The sequence below is a fragment of the Nicotiana tabacum genome, chromosome 6 (genome assembly GCF_000715075.1).
Source record: "Nicotiana tabacum cultivar K326 chromosome 6, ASM71507v2, whole genome shotgun sequence".
Lineage (NCBI taxonomy): Eukaryota > Viridiplantae > Streptophyta > Magnoliopsida > Solanales > Solanaceae > Nicotiana > Nicotiana tabacum.
In genome coordinates this window covers 15640298-15654383 of record NC_134085.1, presented here as the reverse complement: position 1 = coordinate 15654383, position 14086 = coordinate 15640298, and the positions used below count along the sequence as shown (strand labels likewise).

Here is a 14086-nt window from a genome sequence, read left to right as displayed (position 1 = left end):
CGAAAGAGTTCTAGAGAGATTTAACATGAATAATTGTTCAGCAGGAATTGTTCCAATTCAAAAAGGGGACAAATTTAGTCTCATGCAATGCCCTAAGAATGATGTAGAACGAAAGGAAATGGAATCAATTCCTTACTCTTCAATTGTTGGTAGTCTGATGTATGCTCAGACTTGTACAAGACCGGATATTAGTTTTGCGGTCGGAATGCTAGGAAGATATCAGAGTAACCCAGGAATTGATCATTAGAAAGCTGCAAAGAAAGTTTTGAGGTACCTGAAAGGAACGAAGGATTACATGCTCATGTATAGGAGATCCAAGCATTTGGAAGTTGTTGGATACTCGGATTCAGATTTCGCTGGATGTATTGACACTAGAAAATCCACGTTTGGTTATTTGTTCCAATTAGCTGAAGGAGCAATTTCGTGGAAGAGTGCCAAACAGTTTGTTATTGCTACATCCACGATGGAAGCAGAATTTGTGGCATGTTTTGAAGCCACAATTCATGCATTATGGCTGCGAAACTTTATTTCAGGACTTGGGGTTGTCGACACCATTACCAAGCCGCTGAAAATTTACTGTGATAATTCTGCAGCAGTATTCTTCTCCAAGAACGATAAGTACTCTAAAGTGCCAAACACATGGAATTGAAGTACTTTACCGTCAAGGAGGAAGTTCAGAAACAAAGAGTGTCACTTGAGCATATTAGAACTGATCTCATGATTGCAGATCCGTTAACGAAAGGTTTACAGCCAAAGATATTTAAAGAACATGTACATAGAATGGGTCTTGGCTGTACTTATGATTGATGTATTTATGATGTTTTGACACTCTGAGCTCATTTATATGTTTCTGATATACATTAATGATTTCCTGTTTCTCATAATGGTGTACACATTATTGTTTTGAGATATTACAGGATAAGTTTCAAGGAGACATTATTGTGGACCATAATATTTTATAGCTTATGAACCTGATGATAAATTACTAATGTTGTAGTATATGGAAGGGAGTATGTAGACAAATTATGTATAACCGCCATAACTCACATTTACTAGTTTATCGTATTGTGGTATTTATGATGGACATTATAGAAGAGATTTGTTTATGCGCAACTAATGTTCCTATATTAAATATTAATATTATGTGATTATTGGGCCAAGTGGGAGAATGTAAACTGTTTTCTTACGTGTATGTGGCCCAATAAGATTAGGCCCATAATTAATATTTAATTAATGAGCAAATCTCATCCGTCCGATCGGTTACTTGATGGACGTACCGGATTAAGTGAGAACCTCTATAAATTGGTCCTCTCCCCACCCATTAGGGTTACCTATTTTTATTCTCTCTTCCATCTCTAAAGGCGGCGGTAACATAAAGTTAGGGCAAGGGACGAGAAACCAGTTTTGAATTAACGCTTCCGCTTCAAGATAATGGATTTCGCTTCAGGTATGTTTTCTATGGCAATTACATGTAAGATTATCATATTCAAGATCCTGGTATGAATTAAAGTTTATGCTTACAAAGGCAACTGTATGCTGTGCTCTACATGGCATCGTTCGTCTAACATCTCGGATTAATTGTTTAATGAACATTATATGTGATATTCGAACGCCTCAGTATGTTGTACATGTTATTTGATTTTAGCCTGTTTTTGGGGCATTTGGTGTACATGGGATAGCATTCTACCATTAGTTTGCTTATATGGCATCCATGTTGTGTGATGTCTTAGGTCTGAAATTTTAGTGTTCAACAAAGTTATGATACAAGACTGAGTTCTTGGCATGAGCTTTTAGCATGAAATGTTCCTTGTTACTTGATCTTCAGGTTTGGAATTTTTATTCTACTGTATACTCAAAACAAGCGCAAACTTGCCCAGCCCCTGCAGATCAAATACAAGATCAATATGCAAATTTTACATGCGAATTTTTATCCAGAAGCATTCTTCTTTCAATTTTTCTATCATTTCTAACATTTGATGTTCCTTTTTGAAAATGTATCACGTCTTTTTACTAAAATTATCGAGACCCATTGAAAGGTCATAAACAAAAAGGTCCATTACTATCACAATTGATCTTTCTCATCTTTAATTATATAACGCAAAATTCCAATATTCAATATCTTGAATTTAATACCAAGATGTATTTTAAGATACAAAATAAATTATCACGTACCGCTCTCAAGTATGATATTAAGTTATTATTTACTCCTTTTTTTTTTTTTTTTCAAATCTACCTCTACATTTTTAATTCGTATAGTATTAATTAAGTGAGACGTATAAGAACTATGAATAGTAATTTATACAAGTACTATTATGATTAAGATTATTATATTCCTTTCGTAAAGAATTGTCTCAAAACAGCTAGTAGCTTAAAGAGTACAAACCATGATAATTTGCAGTCACTGTGCTTCAAACTTAAAAGGAACCATTTTTTATGTATCTTCATTTGACGTTTAGGGACTGGAGTGTAAGTATAGTCTATTGAAGGTACTAAAGTACCACTTATCCTAGTGAAGGGACCGAAAGCTTTATATATAAGGGTGTGTTTGGTAGGAAGGAAATTATCTTCCAGAAAAATGTTTTCAATTTTCCCATATTTGGTTGGCTTAAAGGTATTGGAAAACATTTTCCTTATAAACTCATTTTCCTCCAATTGGAGAAAAATATTTTTCTTATCAAGAGAAGGGAAAATATTTTCTAAAACTCCTTCTCAACCTTTCCCACCCTCACCACCCCACACTCACCCACTCTGCTACCTCCTTCTAAAAAATATTTTTTTTACTTATTTTTTTGTAATTTTAAATTTTTGTTTTTTCGTTTTTCTGCACCCCACCCCCATCCCGCCAAACCCCACCCCCACTGCCCGCTCCACAAAAATAATTTTTAACTTTTTTTTGTAATTTTTAAATTTCTATTTTTTTATTTTTCTGCACCACCCACTACCCCTGCCGAATTTTTTTATATATATTTTAAGTTTTAATTTTTTCATCTTTTGATTTACAGGTTCGAAATATTACAAGTTCCAAAGTTATGAATTCGAAGGTTTATGTGTTTGGAAGCTTACTAGTTTAGAAATTATAAAGTTTATGAGTTCGAAAGTTCGCGGTTTTGAATGTTTAGCGGTTCGAAAGTGTATGAAATTTATGGGTTCGGATAGTTGTTAGTTTGAAAGTTTATGGCTTCATGTTTATTGTATCTAAATTATTTATGAATACTCTTGAGAAGTTATTTTCCTTAATTTGCGTACCAAACATCAGAAAATAAATAAGATTAGCACTTGTTTTCCAAGAAAACATTTTCCGTTATACCAAACACACCCTAATATCCGTACGAATTTCGTCAAAAAAGAAAAAAAAAGACAAATACCTACGCATTTCTCCTATCGAATTTATACTACTGAAGCATTTCGCAGTTAAAAAAATGGTTTTCTCATCCCTACCATGGTTCCTTATTCTGTCTGCAATTATCACAAAACCCCTTAAAACCCTAGTCCTGTATATCAATCAATGATCTAATTTCACTCCAACCTTTTCTGGTACGATTATTATCTAACCAAAATAAATAAATAAAAGGCCAAGTTTTTTGACCAATTTCTAAAAGTTTTTTTTTTGTGTGTGAATTTGGGTAGGAAGGAGGAATAAAGATGAGTCAACAACCATCGGTGGTGCTAGCAACGGCTAGCTATGATCACACTATAAAGTTTTGGGAGGCTAAAAGTGCCCGCTGCTATCGCACTATCCAATACCCTGAATCTGTAAGTTCAATTCTTTATTCCATTTCTCTGTATTAGAACTTTTTTCTGTAAAACAATTACCTTTAATGAATATATGAACTAAGAATCTTGTAAATTAAGAGCTTATGCTTGGTCAAGTTGATACTTGTTAGATTTGAGATATGTATGTATTAAGAGCTTTTGTTAAAATAGTAGCATTAGGACTGTTATATGGTTAAAGTAGATGGCATAATGCTGAGATTAGAACCTCCGCCTTTCAGTGGGAGAATGAAATTACTAATGAACAGGCTTTTATATGCAGTGTTTCTGCCTAACTGCATTCTTGCATATGTAACTTATATAATTGTAAAATCAGTTTCAACACATCTATGTGACTTATGTCATCACGGGATAAATTTGATGCCAAGCCTGCAAATTGGAAATAGACTCAAGCTTCACTTTTGCGTCGCATTACTTTTTTTCTCTTTTTAATAACCGAGCCCGAGGGCCGCTGATGCATGATTCGAAACTTAGCAGATAATGAGCCCGCCCCTCTACCTATCTCCACTTAAATACCAGGCTTTTGTTCGCGACTGTGACGTGCGCCTAACCCGCGCATCACAAGTTGCGCTCTTACCGGTCGATCAAACTCCATGGGGCACTTTTGAGTGGCATTGTTGTCTGCATTTTGTCAAGTATTTGACTCATTTTTCACCAAGTTGAGATCCTGTTCATCTGTCCGAACAAATTGTATTGGCAGGCAAGGTGTGACAGACAGTCAAAATGTATGGAAATAATATATGCATTTTGGATCAACTTATTTTATTGGGGCAGTTATGTGATACATCTACCTTTACTTCATTTCCCTTTCTTGAACTGTATACAGCAAGTGAATCGTCTCGAAATTACTCCGGATAAACGCTTCCTTGCTGCTGCTGGAAATCCTCACATTCGATTATTTGACATCAACTCTAACAGTCCTCAGCCGGTAGGTCTTTAGATTTTCCTTCTTTATGTATTTCTTTTTTTAGTTCCCTTTCTTTTGTTACCTGGTGCTTTGCTCTGCTGTCGCTTTGATATATCTAGTTTGTATCCATTTGAGTTTTTAAAAACTATTTGTCATACTTTTTGGCAGCTGAAGAGCTTTGATTCACACACTAACAATGTGATGGCGGTAGGATTTCAATGTGATGGAAATTGGATGTATTCTGGATCTGAAGATGGCACTGTAAAGATTTGGGATCTGAGGTATTGTAGATATCAAGTCAGATGTCTTCTGATCTTTCCAACTTCTTATCTTTCCTCTAAGTCAACATATCTTTGAATCTGTTGAATGAATAGGGCACCAGGTTGTCAGAGGGAATATGAAAGTCGGGCAGCTGTGAACACTGTAGTTTTGCACCCTAATCAGGTTGTTATACTGTGATCTCTGAATTGTGTTAAGCACAGTATGTAATTAACTTTTTGACTGAATGTTGAACTCTCTGAGAACCTCACAAAAAGAGCAGTGTTTTTAGTCAGCTTTTATCCTGTCTGTTTTTTCTTAGCAAAATTCTCTGGCTTTATTCATCGAATAGATATCTATATCAAATCTTTGAGTTTTTGGTTGAATAAAGAAATAGTTTGAATGAGCTATTCATACTGGGTTGCATCAGAAATGACGGAGGATGTGCTAAAGAAAATAGACATAGCATTGGTACAAATAGTGATTCTATTTTACATTTTTACTACTAAATCTTTATATTCTAATAATTTAGTATGTAACAGGTCTCTTTGCTATGCTTCTGTTGATTACCTCTTGTTATGTTTCAAGAAGTGTTTATAGTTTGGCATGTCTAAGTTTGAATATACAGTGCAGCTCTTAGAAATCTTTGCCAAACAATCAATCAACTGTATTTTAATCTGAATATTGTTGGGTCTGCTATGTGACTCGTCAATATCTATTCCGCTCTATTATGGTCCAGTTCAATCCAATAGTAACTAATTTATCTTTTATGACAAATTAGAGTTCTCTAGAACTAGCTGTTTCCGAAATTTACCCTTATCCATATATACTGACATACAAGTTTCTACAACAATTACTACTATGCCTCAATCCCAAACTAGTTGGGGTCGGTTGTGTGAATTCGTCAACATCATAAATGCTCTGTTTGGATCCATAATATTTCAATACGCGGTACTTAAGTATTATCTAGTGCTAGGTGTTCTCTAATATACTGTAATGGTCATATATCTCACATACTAAGAATCCTCTAGTAAGCACTAATCTTTTAGTTCGTATCACCTATTCGGATTTTCTGACATACAAGTTTCTAACCCGAATAATAGATTCATAACGTACATCGAGCCTAATGTTAGTGTAACAACAACTACTAAACATTAAGCCCAAGTAGTTATTGCCTATATGATCGCTTTCTTCCATTGTATTCAGTCCATAGCTAAATCACAGTAATTCGAGGCATAAAAGGTACCTCGTCTCTTTTATTACCTTTATTCATCATAGTCGCACACCAACTGACCAGTGCATATGGAGGTTTGCATAGAAGATGACTGAACATCTAAAAGGACCTCTCATCTAATCCTTTATGTGTGCTACTCGCAATCTCGCACCCTTTGTCAGATATGATCATTTCTAATCCTGCTCAAGCATGTACCACCTTATATCCGTCTTAATACCTTTGGCTTTTGGCTTGGTAAACATATCTATGCCGTTTCTTTTTCAATTCTATGATATTCACTTGTAGATATGTTAGGGATTAGATGTCCAACATCCCTTTCTATATAATATTGTTTGTTGCACATTTGTGCTATGGAACTTGCTTTTCACTTTGTTGGGTCCGTAAAACTCCTTCATTTCATTGATCCTCTATTTAATATGTCTATTACATCTTCATTTATTATATCATCCTCTAGGAAAATCGATCCAAATATTTGTTTGTATTTAGGCACTACAATCATGGATAACCTTGCTCCACGTCATACTTCTCATTGTGGCTAAACTTGCAGCACTTATGTTTTGTCTTCATTCTGCTTATCTAAAAAATTCTTACCCTTTAGAGTGCTTCTCTATGGTTCCAACTTTTGTTTGGTTCTCTTGCTAGTTTCTTCAAATAACAAGTATTATTTGCAAATAGCATACTTCATGGAACCTCATCCTTAGCAATAATATGATTTTTATTATAAATCCACCAGGCATACATGCAAATTGGTTACCTACCCTTGTAATGTCACTTGATTTATGCTCTATCAATTTTCTGAAAGTTTCATAGCATGACCTCATGAATCTAATACTATGATTGTATGCACAACCGTCGGAACCAAGGTACTATTTCTCCAATTTTGGCATCTTTCTACTCCTTAATATAACAATTTAATAGCCTGATTAGTCATGCTACTCTAATCTTTGAAGATACTTTGAAACCTCAATCGGAACAACATGAATGACCATATATTTTTCTAACCCTCATATTTTTCAGGCACTTCTTTATTTCAGCAGACCTAATACTTTAAAATTGTTATATGAAAGTAAGAAAAAATAAAGTTATCTTTCTGACTTGAATATTTCCAATTTATTTCTGTATGCCCCACCAGAATACACATTCAATGAGATTTTCTTGAGTATTTCCATTTCTTGTATTTCATGGATCTTGTTCTTCTATATGTTTTACAGACTGAGTTGATATCTGGAGACCAGAATGGCAATATCCGTGTGTGGGATTTGAGGGCAAATTCATGTAGCTGTGAGTTGGTATGTAGTACATAGTTTTTAGTAGTTCATATATCTTGTACTCCTTTGGTTTGAGTCATTCATGAGTGAATATTAAGGTAATTCCGAGAGCTAGACCATTGCCGTTATAAAAGAAAGGAACTCTTTTTTAGAGATTCAACTATTTCACTTAAATAGTGAACTTGTTAACCATTAATTGATCATGTAGATATATCTGTTGGTGTTTGATGATCAATTTCGTTCAACAAGAAATGCAATACATAGAGCATAATAAATGGCCTTGAGTGGTCACTATCTCTTGTCCGTGTGCATGTTTAATGTGAAGTACACAAGTTGGTATTTATCAGTATCTTTGAAAACTTAGGTACCGGAGGTGGATACAGCTGTTCGATCTTTGACTATAATGTGGGATGGAAGCTTAATTGTTGCTGCAAACAATCGTGGAACATGTTATGTTTGGCGTTTATTACGTGGCACCGAGGTAACCAATTGCTGATTCTACAATTCTAAAGTGTGCGTGTGATCTTGCTTATCGGGGAAAAAAGAGTGCATGTGATCTTTTCCCTGAACCCCAAATCTCCTTAACCAAAAAAGGGGAGGGAATGGGGAAAGAAAAACGAATAAGGGAAAGAGAAAGAAATTAACACAAGTAAGCAACAACAACAAACCAGTAAAATCCCACAAGTGGGGTCTGGGGAGGGTAGTGTGTACGTAGACCTTACCCCTACCCCGAAGGGATAGAGAGGCTGTTTCCGAAAGACCCTCGGCTCATGATAATAAAAAGACAAAAGGAGAGAATATTAGATTCACCACGAAGATCATAGGGAAAAAGGAACATAAAATGCAGAAGAAAAATGCAAAGCAAAAACGATGGCTAGTAAATGGATCCTACGTCGAAAATAGAAAATAGTAAGACATGACATTGCCCTTAGCTATCTTAGATAAAACCCCACCAGACTAGGCTCACAAAGGTACAAAGTAACGCAAGACTCAACTACCTCCTAGCCTACAACCGTAATACTCGACCTCCACAACTTCCTATCAAGTGTCATGTCTTCGAAAATCTGAAGCCTCGCCATATTTTGCCTGATCACTTCTCCCCAATACTTCTTAGGCCGCCCTCTACCTCTTCTCGTGCCTTCCGCAACCAGCCGCTCACAACTCCTTACTGGAGCATCTGGGCTTCTCCTCTGTACATGCCCGAACCATCTGAGCCTCGCTTCCCGCATCTTGTCATCAATAGGAGCCACGTGCACCTTCTCCCGAATATCATCGTTCCTAATCTTATTCATCCTAGTGTGCCTGCACATCCACCTCAACATCCTCATTTCTGCTACTTTCATCTTTTGGATATGTGAGTTCTTAACAGGCTAGCATTCAGCCCCATACATCATGGCCGGTCTAACCACCGCTTTATAGAACTTACCTTTGAGTATCGTTGGCACTCTCTTGTCACACAAGACTCCAGATGCTAACCTCCACTTCATCCATCCTACCTTAATGCGGTGTGTGACATCCTCGTCGATCTCCCCTCCCCTGTGGATAACCGAACCAAGGTACTTGAAGCTGTCTTTACTTGGGATAACCTGTGACAAGCCTCACTCTTCCCCGGCCCAGTGTTGAACTTACACTCGAAGTATTCCATCTTCGTTCTGCTTAGCTTGAAACCCTTAGACTCGAGTCTGTCTCCAAACCTCCAATCTCTTGTTAACACCGGCTCGTGACTCATCAATCAGAACTATGTCATCGGCGAATAGCATGCACCATGGCACCTCCCATTGAATGTGGTTTGTTATCGCATCCATCACAGGGCGAATAAGAACGGACTGAGCGCAGAGCCTTGGTGTAACCCCATTTCAACCGGAAAATGCTCAGATTCCCCTCCTACTTTCCTAACCTGAGTCTTAGCCCCATTATACATGTCCTTAATTGCCATAACATAAGGAGCCGACATACCTTTTGCCTCCAAGCATCTCCAGAGAACTTCTCTAGGAACCTTGTCATACGCTTTCTCTAGGTCAATAAACACCATGTGCAGATCTTTCTTTCTCTCTCTGTACAGTTCCACCAACCTCCTAACAAGGTGTATAGCTTCTGTGGTGGAACGACCCGGCAGAAACCCGAACTGGTTGTCGGATACAGACTCTGTCATCCTCACCCTCGCTTCAACCACCCTCTCCCATACTTTCATGGTATGGCTCAGTAATTTGATACCCCTATAATTGTTACAACTCTGGATATCACCTTTGTTCTTATACAATAGAACCACCGTACTCCACCTCCACTCATCCGGCATCCTCTTCGCCTTAAAAATAACATTAAACAACCCAGTCAACCACTCCACACCTGCTCTCCCTACACACTTCCAAAATTCCACCGGAATCTCGTCTGGCCCGGTCGCTCTGCCCCTACTCATCTTATGCATAACCCTCACGACCTCCTCGACCTCGATACGCCTGCAGTGCCCGAAGTCACGGTGACTCTCGGAATGCTCCAATTCGCCTAGCACAATATCACGATCCCCTTTTTCATTCAGAAGTTTATGAAAGTAAGTCTGTCATCTCCTCTTAATCTGGGCATCTTCCACCAGTACTCTACCATCTTCGTCCTTAATACATCTCACTTGGTCCAAATCTCGAGCCATCCTCTCTCTCAACTTGGCCAGCCGGAATAACTTCTTCTCCCCGCCTTTTTCCCCAGTCCCTCGTACATACGACCATAAGCCGCATTCTTAGCCTCCGTGACCGACAATTAACGCAAGTAAGCATATTTTAACTTTCTTTAGTTTCTATTCTGTTAAAAATATAATAAATGTAAAACATTTCACCTTCCCGTCTGTAACTATCTTGTCTCCCTTTGAACTAGATCGTTCAGTCTGATTGAACTCAAAGTCAAACATCTTTTGTCCCGTCTCATGTGTCAACATCCTCATGAATTTAGATTGTTGCTGCAAGTATTTGCTATAGCTGTGACTGAATATTACTAAAACTGACTTCACATAAATGTGCAGACAATGACCAACTTTGAGCCTCTGCATAAGTTACAGGCTCATGACGGTTATATCCTCAAATGTCTTCTTTCGCCTGAATTATGCGAACCTCACAGGTGAGAGTTTTTCCTGAATTCTTTGTGTTTTTCTTCTAATGGTGTGTTTGGTAGAGTTTTTGGCCAATATTGTCCCTTATCTTTAAGGGTAGGTCTATTTTGATCCCTCAAATATAACCCTGAGCATATTTAGTCCCTTAAGTATACTAAAGTGGAGCACCTTTAGTCTCACTGACAGAATATGTCCGAGATTAATTACGGGGTTGGTTTCAGCACTCATCGTCTTTTTAATTTGCTTATCGAAAATATTTTATAAACCAACACCCACTAATAGTACAGAGCTGATAAATTTAAAATTTTAAGGTTGAAACTTTTACTTTTAACAATTTCGGTTGATTTTTCCAAAAAGAAAAGTTAAAATTTGAAGAAAAAATGGAGCTGCCAAGGTCACTTCTAGGCATATTATTGAAGCAAACGAATAACCAAATTGCATTATCACTTTTAGCCCGCGCCAGAAACTATTTATACCTAATAGTCGAAAAAATATATAAAATTTGTATAATTATTGTATACTAACATACAAAATGTATATATATTCCAAATAATATACAAATTTTACATATTTTTTCGGCTATTATTTTTACAGCGGCTATACAGTGTAATTTTCTCATTGAAAACTGGCACAGACGGGGATATTTTCAAGGTCAAAATTTTAGAAGACATTATCTAAAAATGAGGAATTAAAGTGATAATTTGTGTTATCCAATAAAAGGAGAGGAAATATTTTGCTTAAGAGCAGAAGATTTGCTTCATGAATCAGAGTTGGTTAACACTATTAGTTTTCTGACATATTCTGTCAGTGAAACTAAAGGTGCTCCACTTTAGCATACTTAAGGGATTAAATATGTTCAGGGTTATATTTGAGAGACCAAAGTAGACCTACCCTCAAAGATAAGGGACAATATTGGTCAAAAACTCTGTTTGGTATGAAGGAAAATATTTTCTTATTTTCCCATATTTGGTTGGCTCAAGTGTTTTGGAAAACATTTTCTTCATGAACTCATTTTCTTCCAATTGGAGAAAAATATTTTGCCTACCAAGAGGAATGGAAACATTTTCCAAAACTTTTTTTCAATATTTTCCACCCCCACTCAGACCCCCCCCAGGGGGGCTCCCGCACCCCTACCTCCACCCCCTCTACCTCACCCTATGGTGTTTGTCTAATTATATATTTTTCAAAAAAATATTTTCTACTCACTAACAAAACACTAGAAAATATTTTTCAAAAATTTTCCACTCACCAACCAAACATGGGAAAATAAGTGATAAAACCACTCATTTTCAAGGAAAATGTTTTCAAACACACCCTAAGTTTCTAGTGTGTTATCTGTTAGTTGCTGACTTTTCACAGTAAATACTATTTTGCTTTGGATACTTTCCATTTTAACATGCTTTAAAAATTCTTAGTTCCTTTCAAAATTGTAATTTATAGGTATTTGGCCACTGCATCTTCTGATCATACTGTCAAGATTTGGAATGTGGATGGCTTTACCTTGGAGAAAACTCTTATAGGTATTAATTACCAAATAACTGACAGTCGTCTTCTTACTTATCCTTTCCTGTTTCCTGGCAGCTTCTTTCAAATTCTTCATCACATGTAATATTGTTAATTTTGGTGTATTTTCCAGGACATGAACGCTGGGTTTGGGACTGTGTATTCTCTGTCGATGGTGCTTTTCTCATCACAGGTACATACTGAAATTGTTGTGAACATATTTCTGATATTTGAGTACTTATTCTGTCTTGTGTCATTTGGATTGGGCCGGTTGGCTGACACATGGAATCCTGTTGATTTATATGAACAATTTTATTTTATTTTTGCAAATTAGGAGGTTTTCTGTATCTTTAGGAAAAGGGAATAATTGACTATAGAATGAGAGATTCGGGAGCAAAGCAGTCCTACTCAGATTGTCTGACTCCTCCTTGGTTCTTCTATTTTTCTTAATCATTTTACTTCTTTTTTTCATTTTTCTCTTTCCTTTTTTAATTTATTTAGGTGTCAGGCTGTCATTTTCTGGACTCTTAGGTATTGGTTACTTTTGCTGTTGGTAGAAAATAGGCGTTGAGGAGAGTTTGTTGTTTATCAACATTCCACAATTGAAGGAACAGGAATGAGGTTTTCTTTTCGGGGAGATAAATGTTATGGCGGTTAAAGTTTTTTTTCTTCTTTCCTTCTGTGGGTGGGGTGAATTGCGTGGGCGACTAGGGACTGATTCAATGTTTGAAACTTGAAAACAATAAACATGGTATTGGTTGGCATAGTCTGCCAATATAGTTTTTCTTCGAGAATGGATTTGAGTAGTTGGATTTTATGTATGACATCCGAAGATAGAGAATCTGATGATTTAAAACCTTTAGATCTGCTGTTATGCCCAAAGACCTTTTCAGATTAGACAGATATGCTTCTGTGCTTTTCAATGTTGTATTGCCAAAAGAATTTCTAACTCAAAAGGCTTCTTAGGTGTTTTTAGGTTCCTGCTGTCCACTTCAAATTTAAGTTTTAGCAGTTGGTCTCTGAAGTATTTGGCTTTTCAATTTGCTCTGACATCATACAAAACACTACCCTTTGCAGCATCTTCTGATACAACAGCAAGATTATGGTCCACATCTACTGGCAAAGACATCAAAGTGTACCAAGGGCATCATAAAGCAACAGTATGTTGTGCTCTACATGACGGGCCTGAACCTTCTAGCTGAACTTGGAGCATGCGTTGTTCGTCTTATAGATGACCCCAGGGCTTTAGTTAAGTTGTAAGGGCGCAGAGCGTGGTGTGGGGGTTGGTGCAGGTCACACATTCAACCCCTGCCGCATACAAGAAACTTGGTGTTTAAGTGGAGAAAGGTGGGGCCGGCCAATTATTTACTGAATTTAAAACCATGCGCCAGCTGGATTTAAGGAATTTCTCTATTATCAGGAAAGATTATAGATGAAATTTGGACGTTTATTGTCGTCTTCTACAGGATATTCAGTTTGCCCTGTTCTCTAGGCATTTGGTGCACATAAGTTGCATTCTGTCGTTTGCTTGCATGGATGCTTATCCATGGTTTCATAAGTGAGCTCTTAGGTCATAAATTTTAGTGTTTAATAGAATCATGATAGAACACTGTTACCTGAGCTTGTATGCGTCATTAGCACTTAGTTTGTATGAGCTTTTAGCGTAAATGATCCTTGTTACCTGATCTTGATGTTTGGAATTTTTTCTTTTTCTCAATTTAACCATTTATTAATATCCGAACCTCATTGATTCAACTAATTTGGATTTGCGTCTGGTAGACTCACAAAGAGGGTAAAATGCTCCCTTATTGAAGCTCTTAGGTGAAGGGATTTCAACCATTCTACTACACCGTTCGGTGGTTCAAGTTTAGAATTTGAATAATACGATAAACTCATAATAAGTGCAAATTTCTCAGCTCCTACTAATCAATTACCAATTATAAATACAGAGAAGGGCCTAAAATGTCCCTGAAATATGGTATTTGGTATAAAATTACCCTTCCTACACCTATCGGGTTAAAAATGATTTCGCCATGGACCTTTTGGTC

The 14086-nt window shown here is 36.9% G+C and overlaps 1 protein-coding gene across 2 annotated transcripts; it reads left to right on the top strand.

Annotated features, from left to right (window-relative positions):
* The first annotated feature begins 3369 nt into the window (after nt 1–3369).
* LOC107814853 (target of rapamycin complex subunit LST8-1) lies at nt 3370–13720 on the top strand. 2 transcript variants are annotated; one of them, XM_016640333.2, is made up of 11 exons: nt 3370–3534; nt 3628–3753; nt 4598–4699; nt 4847–4959; nt 5053–5122; nt 7382–7459; nt 7803–7919; nt 10449–10543; nt 11976–12055; nt 12172–12231; nt 13116–13720. In XM_016640333.2, exons 2-11 carry the CDS (start codon nt 3643–3645, stop codon nt 13238–13240), a joined length of 951 nt encoding a protein of 316 aa, XP_016495819.1. In that variant the 5' UTR covers nt 3370–3534; nt 3628–3642; the 3' UTR covers nt 13241–13720. The 2 variants fall into 2 exon arrangements, with proteins under 2 accessions (XP_016495819.1, XP_016495820.1); XM_016640334.2 differs by having other exon boundaries at nt 3397–3534; nt 3632–3753.
* The last annotated feature ends 366 nt before the right edge of the window (nt 13721–14086 follow it).

Bases quoted from the DNA above. Each gene is read 5' to 3' on its own strand.
- LOC107814853 (XM_016640333.2), top strand. From the start codon at position 3,643: ATGAGTCAACAACCATCGGTGGTGCTAGCAACGGCTAGCTATGATCAC. The intron at 3,754-4,597 runs GTAAGTTCAATT...AACTGTATACAG, and splicing joins CTATCCAATACCCTGAATCT to CAAGTGAATCGTCTCGAAAT. The intron at 7,920-10,448 runs GTAACCAATTGC...ATAAATGTGCAG, and splicing joins GTTTATTACGTGGCACCGAG to ACAATGACCAACTTTGAGCC.